We start from the raw sequence: 16,034 nt of genomic DNA on the forward strand, positions 1-16,034 counted from the left end.
TTGTAAAGCTACAGTACATGTAATACCACCATCTGCCTGAGACTCTAAAATAAAATTGTCAACAAACAGGAAAACTTTCTATAGATTTCAGTCTATATTGCCACAATATTGCTAAATGTCTGCCAATTTTTAATTTAAAGAATCACATTGTCTGGACCTAATTCATTTTAAATGAATACCATAGTCACAGTAAATAAAGGAGATGGAATATTGTGGCACAGTTAATTGCCACAATATTGCTAAATGTCTGCCAATTTTTAATTTAAAGAATCACATTGTCTGGACCTAATTCATTTTAAATGAATACCATAGTCACAGTAAATAAAGGAGATGGAAAGAAAGAAATAAAAAGAAGAAAAAAATCACTAAATCCCAATTACCAAGAAAACAATATTTGACTATATGCCCCAGTATTGGGCTAGGTGGGGTCTGGAGTAGGGAGAAGAACTGCAAACAGACTTTTAGTATGTCTCTTGATGGTGGTATGTTTTAGGATTGAGCAGATGAGTAAATGTGTTGATGTCAGGAACCAGGGTGCTTACTGTAGAAGAAGGGACACACAGATACGGAATGGGTGGGAGGGAGGGAAGAAAGTCCTGTAGAGGTGGAGTGAAAATGGAGGTATCGGTATGAACTCATGATTTCTAATATATATATGCTTGCATATTATTGTGTGCACATGTACATATAGAAATGTTATTGTATAAGTACATATGTAAGCATGTGTATATGTGTGTGCATATACACATATATAAAAATGTGGATATATTTCCTAGCTCTGTCTGCTCGAAACAAAGAAACGTAATAGCAATAAACACACCTAAAGCCCAGATCTTTTCTATAATACCATGCCCCACTAAAAGGAATCAGGGCTTCTGGAAGAAACGGCTAATTCCAGAACTGGGTCAGATAGGTATACAGGATGAGCCTGGAATATCCTGATATGGCAGAAAGTAATGAAGTGTGAAAAGAAAAAGAAAAAATAATGGGCATATGTCACAGGAACGTGGAAGGCAGTGTGAAGGAGCTCCCACCTCCCACTGGCCAAAGCTTGGATATTTCCCACATCAAATTATGTACTGTAATGAATTTTAAACTGCTGAACAAAATAGGAATTCATGTCTATACCAATAAGTAGATGAATAAATAAATGACAGAGAAAGGAGGGCTTTCTGGCAGGAAAAAGTGCCAAGAGCAGATGGGTAAATGTGGAGGGGATACTTGAGTTGGAAAATCAACATTTTGCAACTGTAGTGGTAAAGATTAGATCAGGCAAGAATCATCAATGGATGCTAAATCTAGGGGGAAATTTTGATGACTAGAAGGATATTTGCATAGTCTTATAGCTACAAAAGAGAAAAATTAAAAACCAATAATTATACATTACCAAAAGGGGTCAATAGTTTGACCAGATGACCAAAATTAACATCACCAATGAGGTATAGGTGACATACAGTATACCTCCAAATGTGGTATTCTGAGAATATCCATGTGTGTCCCTTCTTCTCCAGTAAGCCCTTGATCTCGTCAATATTCCAGCCAAGACTGTATAATCTCAGCTTAGTCAAAATGAAGAGTGTTCTGGTGTTTGCTTTGTTTTGTTTCTTTAAAGTAGCAAAACTATATTCTTCAAAAATGTCAATATTTTAAAAGACAAGGGCTAAGAAAACTTTCCAGATTATATGAAGCTTAAGAGACATGACAAATAAATGAAGGTCCTGCCCCTGAACTAGAACTAGCACCAGAAGGGAAGGGACATTGTTAAGTCAACTGATAAAATTGGAATATGCATGGTAAGTAGATATAAGTAGTGTATCAGTGTAAATTTATGAGGTGATAATAGTACTAAGCTTATGTAAAAGAGCACCCCTTATTCTGAGGAAATACGTACTGGTGTGGCAGAAAACCGGAAATACTGTTTAGTTAATCAGGTGATTTAATGATCAAGAAAAGTATGTATTCATTACCATTATCTATGCATTGAATGCTACGTACAAAGCATCTGATATAAATGGGAAGCCCACTCCTGCTTTTGTCCAAAGAAGCTTAAATATCTGTAATACTTAGTATGATTCATTCAAATGCCACCTTAGAACAGTTTCAAGAATTAAGCAGGACATAAATTATAATAAAATAAAACTACAAACTATTTAGCTATTGAAACTTCAGACTGGAAAGGCAGTAGAGTTGGGACTGTCAGTTTTGGTTATCTTAACTAGGTATACTAAAGAGAAGAACCATTTTCATTTTTAACACAAACTAGAGCAGACTGGAATTTTGGAAAATAATATATTATGAGTGATAATGGCACCTTGTACACAGCTGCAACTTTTCAGAACACATTTGCATTTTTTGTTCTTTGCATCCTGCTGAGGCCTCTTCAAGAGAGGCTAGTCTTGGATTGTTGCTAACATGGGAAAATGTGGGAGGGGTAGGGAGCGGGGCATATGGGAATCCCCTCTATTTTTTATGTAACAGTTATGGAATCTAAGTATCTTTAAATATATATATATATATATTTTTTTTTTTAAAGAGAGGCTACTCTTTAATAAATGATAATAATAGCAACTAAATGTAATCATGAACACTACTTGGATTTTTACCAAGCCCAGCCTATTCTAAGATCTTTATATTTAATCCTCACAAAAATCCTAATGGTGTTATTATTCCCACATATAGATGAGGAAAGCTGAAGCCCAAACATATAACACTTTCTGCCTCCTAAGATCAGAGGTTTAAAATTATAAAGAAATCACTCAGCAAATCACTCACATGTTTGTTTCCGCATTTTAAATATTACACAATCCAGTTTTGTTTGTTTTTTTTCCCTAATCCTTCATTCCTTTTATCTTATTCCATTGCAGGTGGTTTGTAGGTTAACATTCGATAAATTATTTGGGGCTCCAAAACACTTAGCTCACCAAGGAGCACTTTATTTCAGCACAGACAACTCTGAAATACTGAGTCCAGCTTTCTAAGTTCACTGAAGTAGCTCAGAAACTGATTTGGTATATAAATAGAAAAGATCACCATTTTATCATTGTGCTAGAGTTGAAGAATTCTGATGTAGTGTACAACCTCGTTTTTTTGCCTCCCTCCCAGGACCTGTCTTCATACTGATTTCTGGCTAAGAAAGATATGACAGAAAGAAAGAGAATAGTTGGAAAAGTGTGGTGGTCTAAAACTGAGCCAGTTTTGTGATGATGAATGCACAACATTGTAATTATACTAAAAGTCATTCATTATTTTAAAAATTTTAAAAATGGAGCCCGTATCTTTCCTATAAAAGATGCCTTTAGTCATTTCTTAAAAATAATCTCCAAACTGTTGCCTGCAGGTTGTTGGTGACGCCACCCGCCTCTCCCTTGTTCCTTGTAGCTCAGTGGGTTACATGGTCATCTGTGCTGAATTTGAAATTGATTGAGCAGCCTCCTTTCATTTAACAAACGTTTATTGATTCCCTGCTATGTGACAGCACTGTGTGAGGCACTCACCTCTCAGAGCTGAGGGGCAAAAGGAAAGATTCCTGCTGTCCCTGTGATGCTTAGTTTTCCTAAGCTTAGTGTAGCTCTCTAATGATGGATGAGTGCAATGTAACATTAGGGAAAACTAATTTATAGCAGTCAAAATAGGAAAACATCTTAACAGTTCTCTAGATTGTAGGATTTATGTATGTTTATATACAGATGAGTTTGCAAACCTCTCAATTATTCAGGCACCTATTAATTGGCTGCCGTGGGTACAATTGTAGTTAGGATCAGCAGCCTGTGAGGCTTCCACATTAATTGAGGCTTTTATTTAATGCCGAAAGGGTGATTTGGTTTTCTTCCTGTCCTTTCCAGGCGTACCCGGAGTATCTTATCACGTACCAGATCATGAAGCCGGAAGCTCCTTCACAGACGGCAGCGGCAGCAGAGCAGAAGACCTAGTGAACGCCCACTGGTGAAGGCCGATCGGAGTCGAACCTGGGACTGATGACAGTGGACTGTTTGCAACAAAAATCAATACTCTCTAAATCCCTGACAGCCTAGAAATAAGCTGTTGATCTTTTATAAAGCATTGCTATAGTGATGAATATAGTATGAGTAACTGATACATACTCAACTGCTACTGTTCCCATTGAGGAAATGTTTACAGGGGCGGCCTTTTAACATATCTCAGGCTCATTTTCACGCAGTTCTCCATTTCTAAAACAATAGCGCTTTGATCTAGACTTGGAAATGGAAAAAATGAAAACATAACCAATACTGTTCCAGATGTTCAAAATCCACACACTACATTAGCTTTATTTGTTAAATATAGCACGGGTGTGTATAACAAATATATACATGTAATAGGCCATTTTTCATTTTTTCCAAACATGTATCATTAGCTTTTTTTTTTTTTTTGTCGGTTACTTTGAAAATGAGCCAGAACCTTCTTGAGGATATTTTGCACAAAGTCACACTGACTAAAATCGTTAGAATTGCAACCCAGGCTTTCAAGCAAGAGTTAGTTTTGTTTGTTTTTTTTACTTTGATTTGTTTTATTTTATACTTGTACTTCTTGTAAACGTAATTTTTTTGAGGTTTCGGTTTCCTTTTATTAATTGGCCAGTCTTGTTAGGGAAGGATGCAAACGTCAACCTGGTTGAGGAGCTTCCCCGTTCAGAGAAGCCCACGCCCGTGAGGACCCCTCGTTCCTTCCAGCAGCGGGCCTGCTCCAGAGGCGTGCGCGAGGCACTGGCCCAGGGCAGGCCCGCGAGGGCCGCGGCTGAGCGATGCTCCTGGGACGTGCAGAGGCGCAGTGACGGGGAGGCTGTGACCAGCAGCAGCCTGCAGGAGTGAGGGGAGCATGGCGCTTCCCAAAATGGCAGCAGGCAAGGATCACGAGGACTCCTCAGAGAACAAATCCTTCCCTCTGCGTAATCTGTTGCACCAGAATTGTTACCCCCCATTAGCTGCCTTATATCCAAATTCAACAGAATTATTGTGCTTCATTGGAGTCACAAGAGTATTTACTATTTCGTTAGTTTAGAAAGGCAGTGTTTAAATCCTGCTTAGTGGATAGATATACACAAATGCAAGAGCTATTTAATTCCAGATTTGGGGTTTATTTTGAGCGAGGTCTTCAAAGGATTTATGTAAGTCCCTTCCCTAAATTTTTGAACCATTTCTTCAAACTTCTTAATATATTTAGACAAGCGGAGCAAAACCTGAAACCAAAGCCCCTTCAGTCAATTTTTTAGAATGTGATCAAAATAACACCATACTGGTTTTTGTGGGAAATTTTTACTGCTTTGTTTTGCTTGTTTTAATCAGTATTTGCCAAGTGCACATTGACACAGAAAATTATCCATTATACTTATCGTATATTTGCCCTTTTCGCCTGAATTAAATATCGATTTGAGTGCATTATTTATTTAGTTTTACATGTTGTGGACTTACTTAGCTTGAAGCAAAGGTAATATAAAGGTGGTAAAAACCTAAGAAAAATGGTGTGACACAAACTTTCCATTTCAGCTTAAAGTCCAGAAGACTAATTTGGTGTCAGTTTTTTTTTGCTTTTTGTTCTATTTTGTTTTTATTTTTTTGATATGGGCTGATTTCGCTGTGGCATCATTTAATCTCCTGAAGAAAAATAAAATTACGTGCAAAAATTCTAGAAATAGGCTCTTAAAATATACACTTCGCTTTCTTTTTGGCTTGAATCCAACGCTAGAACTAGGCATCCAGAACTAGTTTGAGTTTTGTAGCAGAGTGTTGCATGGGTCCTCGAAATTAATCAGGAATTAGCCTCAGTTGTTGCTTCTATTGAAGTTTCAGTGACCCAAGCAGGGTGTTTGTATCTTGGCTACTTGTTTAATAGCACTAGAATTCAATATGAGGCTTCGAAGTTTGATATTCATTAAGAGGATTTTTTTCCTCCTTTTTTGCCATGTGTAACAAAGGTTTGAAGAAATTACCATCAATGTAGTTTTCAGTAGCCTTGAAGGTGTACATTACTTGCCTCCCTACTTAGATATAGTTTAAAATGGTCAACACAGCCATGGTTTTTAGTTAAGTAAAAGGGTTAATATGGTGTAGATATTGAAAGCTTTGTAACATCATCAGAAAGATAAGCCACTCCCTGATTGTGGCGGTATGTCATTTCCATTGTACTAACTAGATGAACGACTGTGCCAGTTTTAAACTTGGACCTCACGCTTGAGAAGTGAAACTTGGTTCACCATTTCAAGTGCCAATGTCACATATCTGATGTTCTGTGTGCCGAGTAAAGGTACTGTGCAAGGAAGACACTGCAGTGGTTCTTGTCTTGTAATGATTCAAGTACAGTAGTTCTTGGAAGAATGTGCATATGTTATTCAGATGCAAAAGGGAATGGGTTAATTTAATATCACAGGAGCCAAATACTTCTCTTTCCAGAACTTGAAGACCAAAGGTCACCACGATTGCACTTGAAAGTTAGCAAAAGCTTCTTTTTGGAATTTCCATCTATAGCAGTGTGAAGAACCCTTGGAATATAAACGCTTGGCATTAAATTGGGCTGAAATCCATTTGATTCCTTATATATGTACTGTATAGAAACACTAACAAGTTGGGAACTTCCAATATGACCTCCCCTGAAATAGCCCCTTTGTTTCCCAAACTGCATGGAAGAGAGATTCTGGACACCCCCACCATCTCTACCCTCGTTCTGAAAACAAAGGGCTTCGAGACGTGAGGGTTCCGGTTTACCAGGTATTGACCAACTGGGTACTTGATTCAGGCCTACATTAAGTGCCCTGAACTGGACACTTTCTCCTTGTATTTGCCCTCCTTCCCTTTTCCCCAGACAGCTAGTCTGGAAGTATAATTAGCTCCAACAATTACTTTTGACCCCACTCATTTCCCTCCTTTCTTCATCTTGGATCTTGTGAAAAAGAGACAGTGTGCCTCCCTTTTTCATATCACAACCAGAAACGGGGATTAGGCATCATGGGCTCTGCTCAGATTCTGCCACTTTGTTAACAAATGACAGCACGGAACCCAAAGTTTTAATTCTATGCAAAAGAATAGCACAACCAGGATTCTTAATTACCTTTTCCTTCTTGGAGTCTGGAATTTTCTCTATTTCATTCAGTACAATCTCCCAGACGTACAAAGGGTTGTTGGGCGTTGCTCTCCCTCCCTTTTTGAATGTGTTCGCTCTCTGGGTTTCTGTAAACAGCCTTTGCACGCGCATACTTCACCCACCGCCCGGCTCCCGAGTGTGAGACCTGCGGCGAGCAGGCTTCCGGCTCGGGCTTCTGCTGGGCGCCGCCCCCTCGGAGACTCCAGTGTCCCAGGGCTGCTCAGGCCTGGAGACGGTGAAGAAGGGTGTGCTGCGTCAGAAGTGGCTTCCAAGACTCAAGTTAAGTTTGATGTGAAACCAGTGACAGGGAAATGGAAGTAATTGTGGAAGTGGTGTTTAAGCTTGGATTAGACACATCCAGCATTTGAAAAGGAAAGGCATTGAAAAATACCACCCTAAAAAATAAAAAACACGGGACTTGTTGAGGCACCACGTGCATTCTGAAATGAAGGGATAAATTTTCCTTCTTAAAAAAGACACCTATGGCAGAAACTCCTTAACCTTTTATACTCTAATAAAAAATTGTAATTCCATTTTTAGTGTTCGGAAGGTGTGAGTTGGGCATGTCTCCAGGATGTCAGCTTATTTTTTGAGGGTATACTTCTAAGTAGTACTCCCTTCCATACAACAGAGCTGACACAGTAAATCTGTCCCAGTTTCTCCATATCTGAAATTCCATAGCTTCCAGATCTTCTGGTTTGGAGAAATGCTAGAAAGATTTCAAAACCCATCAAGTAGTGTATGTGGGGACACAGCAGCAACTCATAAACTGAAACCATATAGCATCTGAGTGAGGTGCAACCTGTTTTTTAATCACTTTAAAATATAAAACTGATGATACTAAATGAAAGCCAGTAGAAAGCTAAAGATTTTATGCAAGACCAAATATGGTCATGATGTGACCAATTTTATACATTTGCCAGAGTTCTGCCCCCCCTTTGAAATAATATTTGTACTATAGGAATGCTTGCATTTTTTACTTCATTCACGTTTTCTATTTACTTTTTCACATCTCCACGCCCACCTCATACTCATCTTTTTTAACAGAGTCCTCTCATAGTCTAGAACTCAGATTGTTTTATTTTAATTTTTATCTTCCTACTCATTTTGCAGGCAGCCCTGCAAGGCCTTTTTTTGATTCAGAGTATTTCCAGATGAGTGCAGTTAGGTGCAACCGTGGGGTGGGGTTGCCCTCCCCCCACGACGCCCTCCCAAGGTTCAAGACGAGAATACAGAAAACACACCTCTGGAAAACAACAGTAAAAATTAAAAAGCAACAAGAATATTTAGGATTAACGTCCTGGACCTAGAAGATGATGACCTTGACTGTATAATCATTGTCTTCATCACGCAAAGTACTTCAGTTTCCTCCTGTGCATTTGACACCTGCTTCTGTTCCCGTTGTTTCAGGCTCATCTTATCTTCGTGGTAATATTTGTCTTTGATACCTTTAGTCAAAATTATGTTCTAAGAAAGGCTACAAACTAAAAAGGTACTTTATCAACAAGATTTCTCAAAACCATTTACAAAACCAGCTTTGAAAAAAATCTGTCTCCTGGCAACAGCATTTGGAGTAGTAATTGTATCTTCTCATTGTGATGGTCTGTGTAAGTAACCGGTGTAGTGACTCTTTGGTTCCCTATTGGTGTTTTCATTTTCAGTCTCTGTGTTACCCACCAGTGGCAGGGGGTTCCAAAAACCCCCCTTTCTTTTTTGGCGTTTGTCTGTTTATAGGATTGTCAGGTAAAATACAAAACGTCCAGTTTAATTTGAATTTCAGACAAATAATTTTTTTAATATAAGTATGTTCCATGCTATGTTTGGCATATACTTACACTAAAAAATGATTCATTATTTATCTGAAACTCAGATTTAGTTGGTTGTCCTGTTTTTCTGTTTTGTTTTGTTTTTCTAAATATGGCAACCCTATCAGTTTAGTCCTGGAAAATCGCTTACAGCATGTAAATTCTTCTAGTCTTCAGTATCTTTCACCTGGAATGGAAGACCCTTTTTCCCCGTCACCCTCTACTTATTTCCAAAAAAGGGCATCAAGGAACTTAACCTGCCTGTATGGTGGGTTTCTATTTAAAACATCTTTGTGATTATATTTAACCTGTAATTGTGCTTCGGCTAAATGTCTAACTTACAGTACTTGTAATTGTTTAATATTCAATAAAAACATTTTTAAAGTACTCTGTGTGTGGATAGCAGTTAGCTCTTAAATGCTTCATCTTACCCTGTTTGTTCCTTTCAACCTGACTGACCTTAACACACTGACCTAAAACTGGCAGAACACAAATAACTACTATCCTTTGCCATCTTCCTATTATGATCCCTTTAAAGTAGCTTCAGCCTCACTTCTAAAACCACGTGGGACTTGCTCAAGTACAGCACTAGCAGGACACCAAAGATTCCTTTTAGGAGTATCTTTTTTTTCTTTTTTATCTTTTTTTTGTCTTTATTTATTTAATGTTACATTAAAAAAATACAAGGTCCCCATATACCCCCCACCCCCTCACCCCACTCCTCCCATAACAACCTCCATCATCATGGGACCCTCATTGCACTTGTGAATACATCTCTGAGCATCGCTGCACCTCATGGTCAATGGTCCCCATTACAGTTTACACCTCCCCCAGTCCACCCAATGGGCCGTGGGAGGACATACACTGTCCAGTAACTGTCCCTGCGGGATCACCCAGGACAACTCCAAGTCCTGAAAATGCCCCCACGTCGCATCTCTTCTTCCCACTCCCCACCCTCAGCAGCCACCATGGCCGCTTTCCTTAGGAGTATCTTAAATGAAGGGGTTTGGGCCTTGGAGTCAGACGTCACACCAGTGCCCTTGGCAGCTGAGAGAACTGCACAACCTAACTGCTCAGAGGCCGGATCGCCACCTGTTACTGGGGTAGTACCTCGTGTGATGGTAAATATTAAATGCCTGGCACGAAACAAAAGTTTTCCTTCCCCTTTCCTTTCTCCATGCCTTGTGATCCATTAGATAGCAAATTAGAAGCTAGAATTTTATTTGTAATTCTTTGCTGGAGGGACTGTCAGTCACAATGAAACAAATTAGGTACTTGGGAGCATTCTGGTAACCCTGCAGATAATACTAATAGCATTGAGGCCATACCATGAACAAGCAGTTTATATACACTGTCAATCCCAACAACTGTGCAAATTGCGATTTTAGTCCCCATTTCATAGATGAAGAAACAGATTCAGAGTGGTGAACCAATTTATTTTATATCCCAGAATTCTTTCCATTATAAAACTATGGTACCAATTGATACACACCAAACTCTGGCTCTTTATGGAGTTCGTGTTTAAGCAGGAACAAAAACACAAGGTTGATGCCACTACGTGATTTCTTACCAGTATCTTGTGAGAAGATCAGAAAGTGACTCAGAATTTCAAAAACTTGGTTCAGTTAATTATACAGAAGTATCCCAAGCTTGCTTTTACAGCTTCCACCACCATGCAAGGGAGCTCAAGATAAAAAAAACAAAACACGGGGGTATGGGAGAGGCAAGCGGGAGTGAGCGGGTGGGCAGGCCTTAAGCATTTGCTGGACTGGGTTTCTGCAGAAAATAGCTCTTCCCGCTGGAAAACTAAATCCTATTCCTCTAAAGGGGTAGGTGGTGCTTGTGCAGCAAAGTTAGAACAGCCGTCACGGTTCACTGTTCCTTGCTGCTTCACAATCACAGGACAGTGCAGTAGGCCTCTGAGCTGAAGGGGCACCTCACGCTACATTGGAAATGAGGAGAGAGATCACCTGTCCCATTAAGCTGGCACCGGGCTGCCAGGTCTTAGGGTTGGCATCTGCTCTGCAGCCCTGAATACAGAAAAGGCAGCGGGGAGGGGAGGGCATCGGTGTCTTCACTCAGCCGACGCCCACCTGTCCAATAATGCTAATGAAACAGCCTTGCGTAGGTAACAATATGGAGACACCATGTATGAACGAAGTCTCTTCCTAATTCTGCCTACACATTGGCGGTGTAACAAGACGTCCTGTGTAAGATAACGTGAACATGCGTCATCAGGCTTATGAAGGGGCTGAAAGTGTCAGGAAACCAGCGACTGCCATCTACCACAAAGCCGCTTCACAACTCCAAGAAAGTTCTATGAGGGGCGTGTATCTCTACTTTTCTATCTGCCAAATAGAAATACTGTTCACTGTCTGCCAAAGCATTAATGGGAATCTTTGGAAGATGAACAAGGTGCTACGAATCAAATGCTTCGGGGATACAAGGGGAAATGCAAGTATAACAATGAGAAGTAAAGATGAATAGACAGTCTGTAAGTGCAACTAGTTTGCAGAAAGACTTTATAGATTAAGAGTAAGTGCCAGGGAGTGGACGTAGCTCGGTGGTGTGTGCCCACTCCCCATGCATAACGTCAATCCCTACTACTTCCTAAAAAAAAAAAAATGCCAGCTCCGCTCTCAGACTGCCTGTGTTCATAGCCAGCTCTGCCACTTGCTAGCCGTGTGACCCTGACGTTCCTTAGGCTCCCTGTGCCTCCATTTCCCTCATCTTTAAAGATGATACTACTTCAGAGAGCTGCTGTGAGGATTAAACGAGCTAGCTTGTATAGGAAGTGCTCAGTAAGTGGTGGCTATTTTTTTTTATCGGATATGAAAAATGCCTGAAGCACGTGACTGCTTAAAAAGGAAGGGGGACTAGAGGAAAGCAAGTCCAAGCTGCTGTCTGAGGCCCCTTAAAGAGCTTCCTGCTGGGCTGTCGCCCAGGCTGCTGCCCGGGGAAGCCAGATGCCCGACGTCGGCCCTGGGATTTTCTCCCCAAACTGCCCTCCATGGGCCGGGGGACTGAGACAGAGTCAGCAGCCGCCAGTTCTACCGGGGTCACGCCTTGCTGGCCCCTTTCACAGGAAGACATTTACTACTATGGAGTCACCAGAGTTGATGAGCACAAGGGCATCACGTTCACCCACGTTCCCATTAAGAAAAGCCGGAAACCATGATCAGAATAGCCCTAAAGGCTGCCCCAGACTCCAGTGTTTTCTGGAGAGGGGTGGGGGACGGCTGTGGGAAGAAATATTCAAAACGAGTATCTAAGGACTCAGAAAGGAAACTGTCCAAATGTGATGAAAGCAACTATATCCTTGATGATGATGGAAAGACTCACTTGATCCTTTTCTAAAATTTGAGCAAGAGGGAAGCAGGCTTGGCCCAGTGGATAGGGCGTCCGTCTACCACCATGGGACGTCCGCGGTTCAAACCCTGGGCCTCCTTGACCCATGTGGAGCTGGCCCATGCCCAGTGCCGATGCACGCAAGGAGTGCCCTGCCACGCAGGGGTGTCCCCCGCATAGGGGAGCCCCACGCGCAGGGAGTGCTCCCCGTAAGGAGAGCTGCCCAGCACGAAAGAAAGTGCAGCCTGCCCAGGAATGGTGCTGCACACACGGAGAGCTGACACACAAGATGACGCAACAAAAAGACACAGATTCCTGTGCTGCTGACAACAGCAGAAGCCGACAAAGAAGACGCAGCAAATAGACACAGAGAACAGACAGCAGGGGGCCGGGGGTGGGGGGGAAGGGGAGAGAAATACATGAATAAATAAATAAATCTTTAAAAATATTTTTTTTTGAGCAAGAAATCTCGAGGTAGAGCAGGAACAAATGAGAAGCACGAGGCGTCCCAGACAACAGGATGTCTCCTGAAACAAACAAACAAACAACAAGCAAAAGAAAAAAAATGGAAAAAACCAACTCAGGGAGGCCCATGTGGCTCAGTGGTTGAGCGCCGGCTTCCCACAGAGAAGGTCCCGCGTTCGATCGCCAGCCCCCGGTACCTTAAAAAAAATAAAATTAAATTAAATAGCAAGGCAAAAGGAGAAAGAAATCGGTTCGCACACGTGGGCGAGGGTGCGGCCAGGCAGAGGACTCAAGCACCTGAATCCTGAGGCTGCAGGGTGGGCACCTCCCCCCTGCCTGTCCCTGGCCTCCCCTTCCCCGCTCGCCCCCCTTCCTCCCCTGCTCCTCTGTCGCATCAGCCTTGCTGCTGATGGTGTGGGGTCAAGGACCAGGATGTCAGACCTCAAGGTAAGTTTAGCGCGCCTTGTAGAGTGGGGGAAGAAGGCAGTGAAGGGCTAATGCAACACAACCTGCTCCAGAGAATCCTTCAAGTCCCTGCCCAAGATTCTCCCCAGCAAAGCCTTTCCTGGCCCACCCAGGGCCAGGGGACCCCGGCAGGCTGACTCTGAGCCCAGGAGAGTCTCTCTTACTCGGCCTCGCCCCCACTCGTGGATTCGTGTGCCTCCTCCACCACCAGACAGAGCTGCTGGACCGGGCCCTGTGTCATTGCCTCGGGCTTCCTAGTGTCACTGTGGTTTAATCGATCCCAATCCCGCGATGGGAGCAGGCGTGCGCACTTTGGATCACAGAGGCATGAGGACTTAGCCGGCAGGAGCGCGGCAGCAGAGAACCTTTCCGAGGCAGAACTGGGCTGACCCTTAGGGAACGAGCAGGACTTGGCCGGGCAGGGAGAGCACCTGCCAGGCCAAGACGGGGCGCTGGACGGAGGAGAGAACAGTCAGGTTCCAGAAACGGGGCGGGTGGGAGTGGCCGGCAGAGCTGTGCGATGATGGTGGGACCGGAGAGTGAGCTCAGGAGGGGATCAGCCCAAACCCTGGAGGGTTTCTCATGTCTCTTCAGAGATTTGGAGAATTCCTTCATGTAGTAAGCGGAGTGCCAATGAGGCACTTTCAATTATTTATACTGTCAGAACTCTAAGGAAAACTCATAGTTTAATAATATGATGGGAGATAAACTGCAGGGCCCTTTTTGTAAAGAAAAATAACATTCTGGAAGACTCAGTATCGTTCCCCACTCCGACCCCACCAGCATCCTTCTCCGGTTACTACTGGTCTGAATTGTTTGACATACATAATAAACGGGGGAGAAGAATGAAACCCCCTATAAGTTCACAAGCAGACTATTGGCCTCTTGCATCATCTCCGTCTGGCCCTGTCTCAAAGGAGTGAGCCACTCCGGCTTCCAAGATTCACCTCGTCTACCAGGTGCACCAAAAAAGTACTGCGCTCTCTCTCTGCACCCCTCCTGCTCCCCGCCCAGCCCCTGCCCCACGGCGTTGGGGGTAAACTGAATTGGCCTTCAGTGGTCTCCAGTGGAGGAGGGTCATGTAATGCCTGAAAGCATCCGATGAAAATATTTCTTTTAATCATCAAAGTGCCTATAGAAACATTTCGTATTTGAACATTGCATAGAGGTTAGGCTTCGTTACAACGGACCGACCTCTGTCAAAAATGAGGTACCTGGCCATTCTAGCTCAGGTAATTTTAGAGAGTTCCCAAAATATCACCGAGATACATTCTCCATCCCCCAACTCCCCGTCCGCTCCCCCCACAAAACCAAAAGGCTCACACTGTGTTTTCGGTTGCTTTAAAGTAATCCTTTTAATGTCTCCCTAAAATGTCCCATCGTCCCAATCCCTTCGGCAAAATATTCTTACATATAAGAATCTCAGTTACCCATGAAGTCTACCTGTCCAGTGCCCTGAATGGGAAAAATCAGATAAGCTCCCTTTTATGGTAGTTTGTTCTCAAAGGTTAATTTCTAATCAGGCGCAAGTACATATCACAAGCGCCGCTTTGATTTCCCGAGAGAGCGTTTGGAAAGCGTCCACGGGGCCACAGATGCGGGGCTTCATTGTCACCTGTTGGTAGCTTGAATTAGGCGCCCCGATCAAGGCGTGTTCTTTATCTTCATCTACTAGCCGTCCACGGGCTATTGTGATCGGAGCTCTTAGAACTGGCACCTGCCGTTAAGGGTTGGCCCACCTGAGTAAGGGCAGGTCTCCGTCTGGTTTGCCGGGGGCCTTGGAAAACCCCATAATTCCCAGATGCAAGAAATGAGAGGACCCCGCCCAGTGACAAGCCAAGGTACACCAAGGACCCAACACCGGAATTGCCACGGACACCAGGAGAGAGCGCGCCTTGCCCGTGTCCTGAACTGGGACTTGTTCCAGCCGTAAAACCAGGAGGCAGGTCCCTGGGGGTTAGCCAGCCCACCGTGGGGTATCTGCCACAGCAGCCTGGCGAGCTAAGACACCGCCGGACTCCAGGCGCTCCACCTTCCCTTAGCTCTCCATCCCAGGTTCCCTCTCCCAGCGAGCTGGCCTGGGGAGCCCCCACAGATCCTCCCTGACCCCCCGGGGCAGTCCCTCCCTACGTGCTTGGTTGGGTCAGGCTCGCCCCCTGTGCCTCAGACCTGTTCAGAGCCTGGCTCACTCCTCAGCGTGGCCTCAGCTAGCACGCTTAGACACTCTCCTTTCTTTCCTAACTCTTGCCCCATTGCCTCAGCAAAAACTTCATCTTCTTTCTTCTCCATTTGTGAGCCAGAAGGAACCAAAACACGTGTGTGCGCCCTCAGCATCGCCATAACCATCTGACAGAGCCTTTTCAGCATGGCGGGCCATGGCTCCCTGACATCGACACAGTGTTAACCTCATTAATTTTAATGGAGCCACAGGTCAACTTTGTGTTCCCTGCTCCCAAATGCTGTGCTATTCAGATAAAAGAAAGCCCTCTGACATGAAGTTGGCCTTGGAAAGAACCTGCCATCCACTGTGAGCACCTGAAAATGGTCTATTGTAACTTTCTGACTCTCCAGGCAGGCCATCTACAGCTTCTTCTAATTAAACCTGCATTTGCAAGTGCTCCCGTTTCAAGGTGAAAGATGCTTGTTTACAGTTTTGGAATCATTACGAGCATTTAAGTATACTTCCTTCTTTTTTGTTTTTTCCAAATGTTCTTTTGGGGCTACTCTAGAAACCTACCTATACACTATTATAACATTTTCTATCAGTGTTTTGAGCCCCAACACCTGACTTTTAGAAAATAGCCTAATGAAAGCTTTAAAAGATACACCTGTGGCTAAGACTGGAGGAAGGGATTGAAG

The 16,034-nt window shown here is 43.2% G+C and overlaps 1 protein-coding gene across 1 annotated transcript in view; it reads left to right on the plus strand.

The window, feature by feature from the left end:
* Positions 1–9,284, plus strand: part of TNKS (tankyrase) — a 244,142-nt gene extending 234,858 nt beyond the window's left edge. The window contains exon 27 of the mRNA XM_058290097.2: positions 3,843–9,284. Within this exon, the coding sequence (XP_058146080.1) occupies positions 3,843–3,929 (87 nt within the window). The 3' untranslated portion in view covers positions 3,930–9,284. The remainder of the gene's footprint in view (positions 1–3,842) is intronic.
* The last annotated feature ends 6,750 nt before the right edge of the window (positions 9,285–16,034 follow it).

Source organism: Dasypus novemcinctus, chromosome 29, assembly GCF_030445035.2.
Source record: "Dasypus novemcinctus isolate mDasNov1 chromosome 29, mDasNov1.1.hap2, whole genome shotgun sequence".
NCBI lineage: Eukaryota > Metazoa > Chordata > Mammalia > Cingulata > Dasypodidae > Dasypus > Dasypus novemcinctus.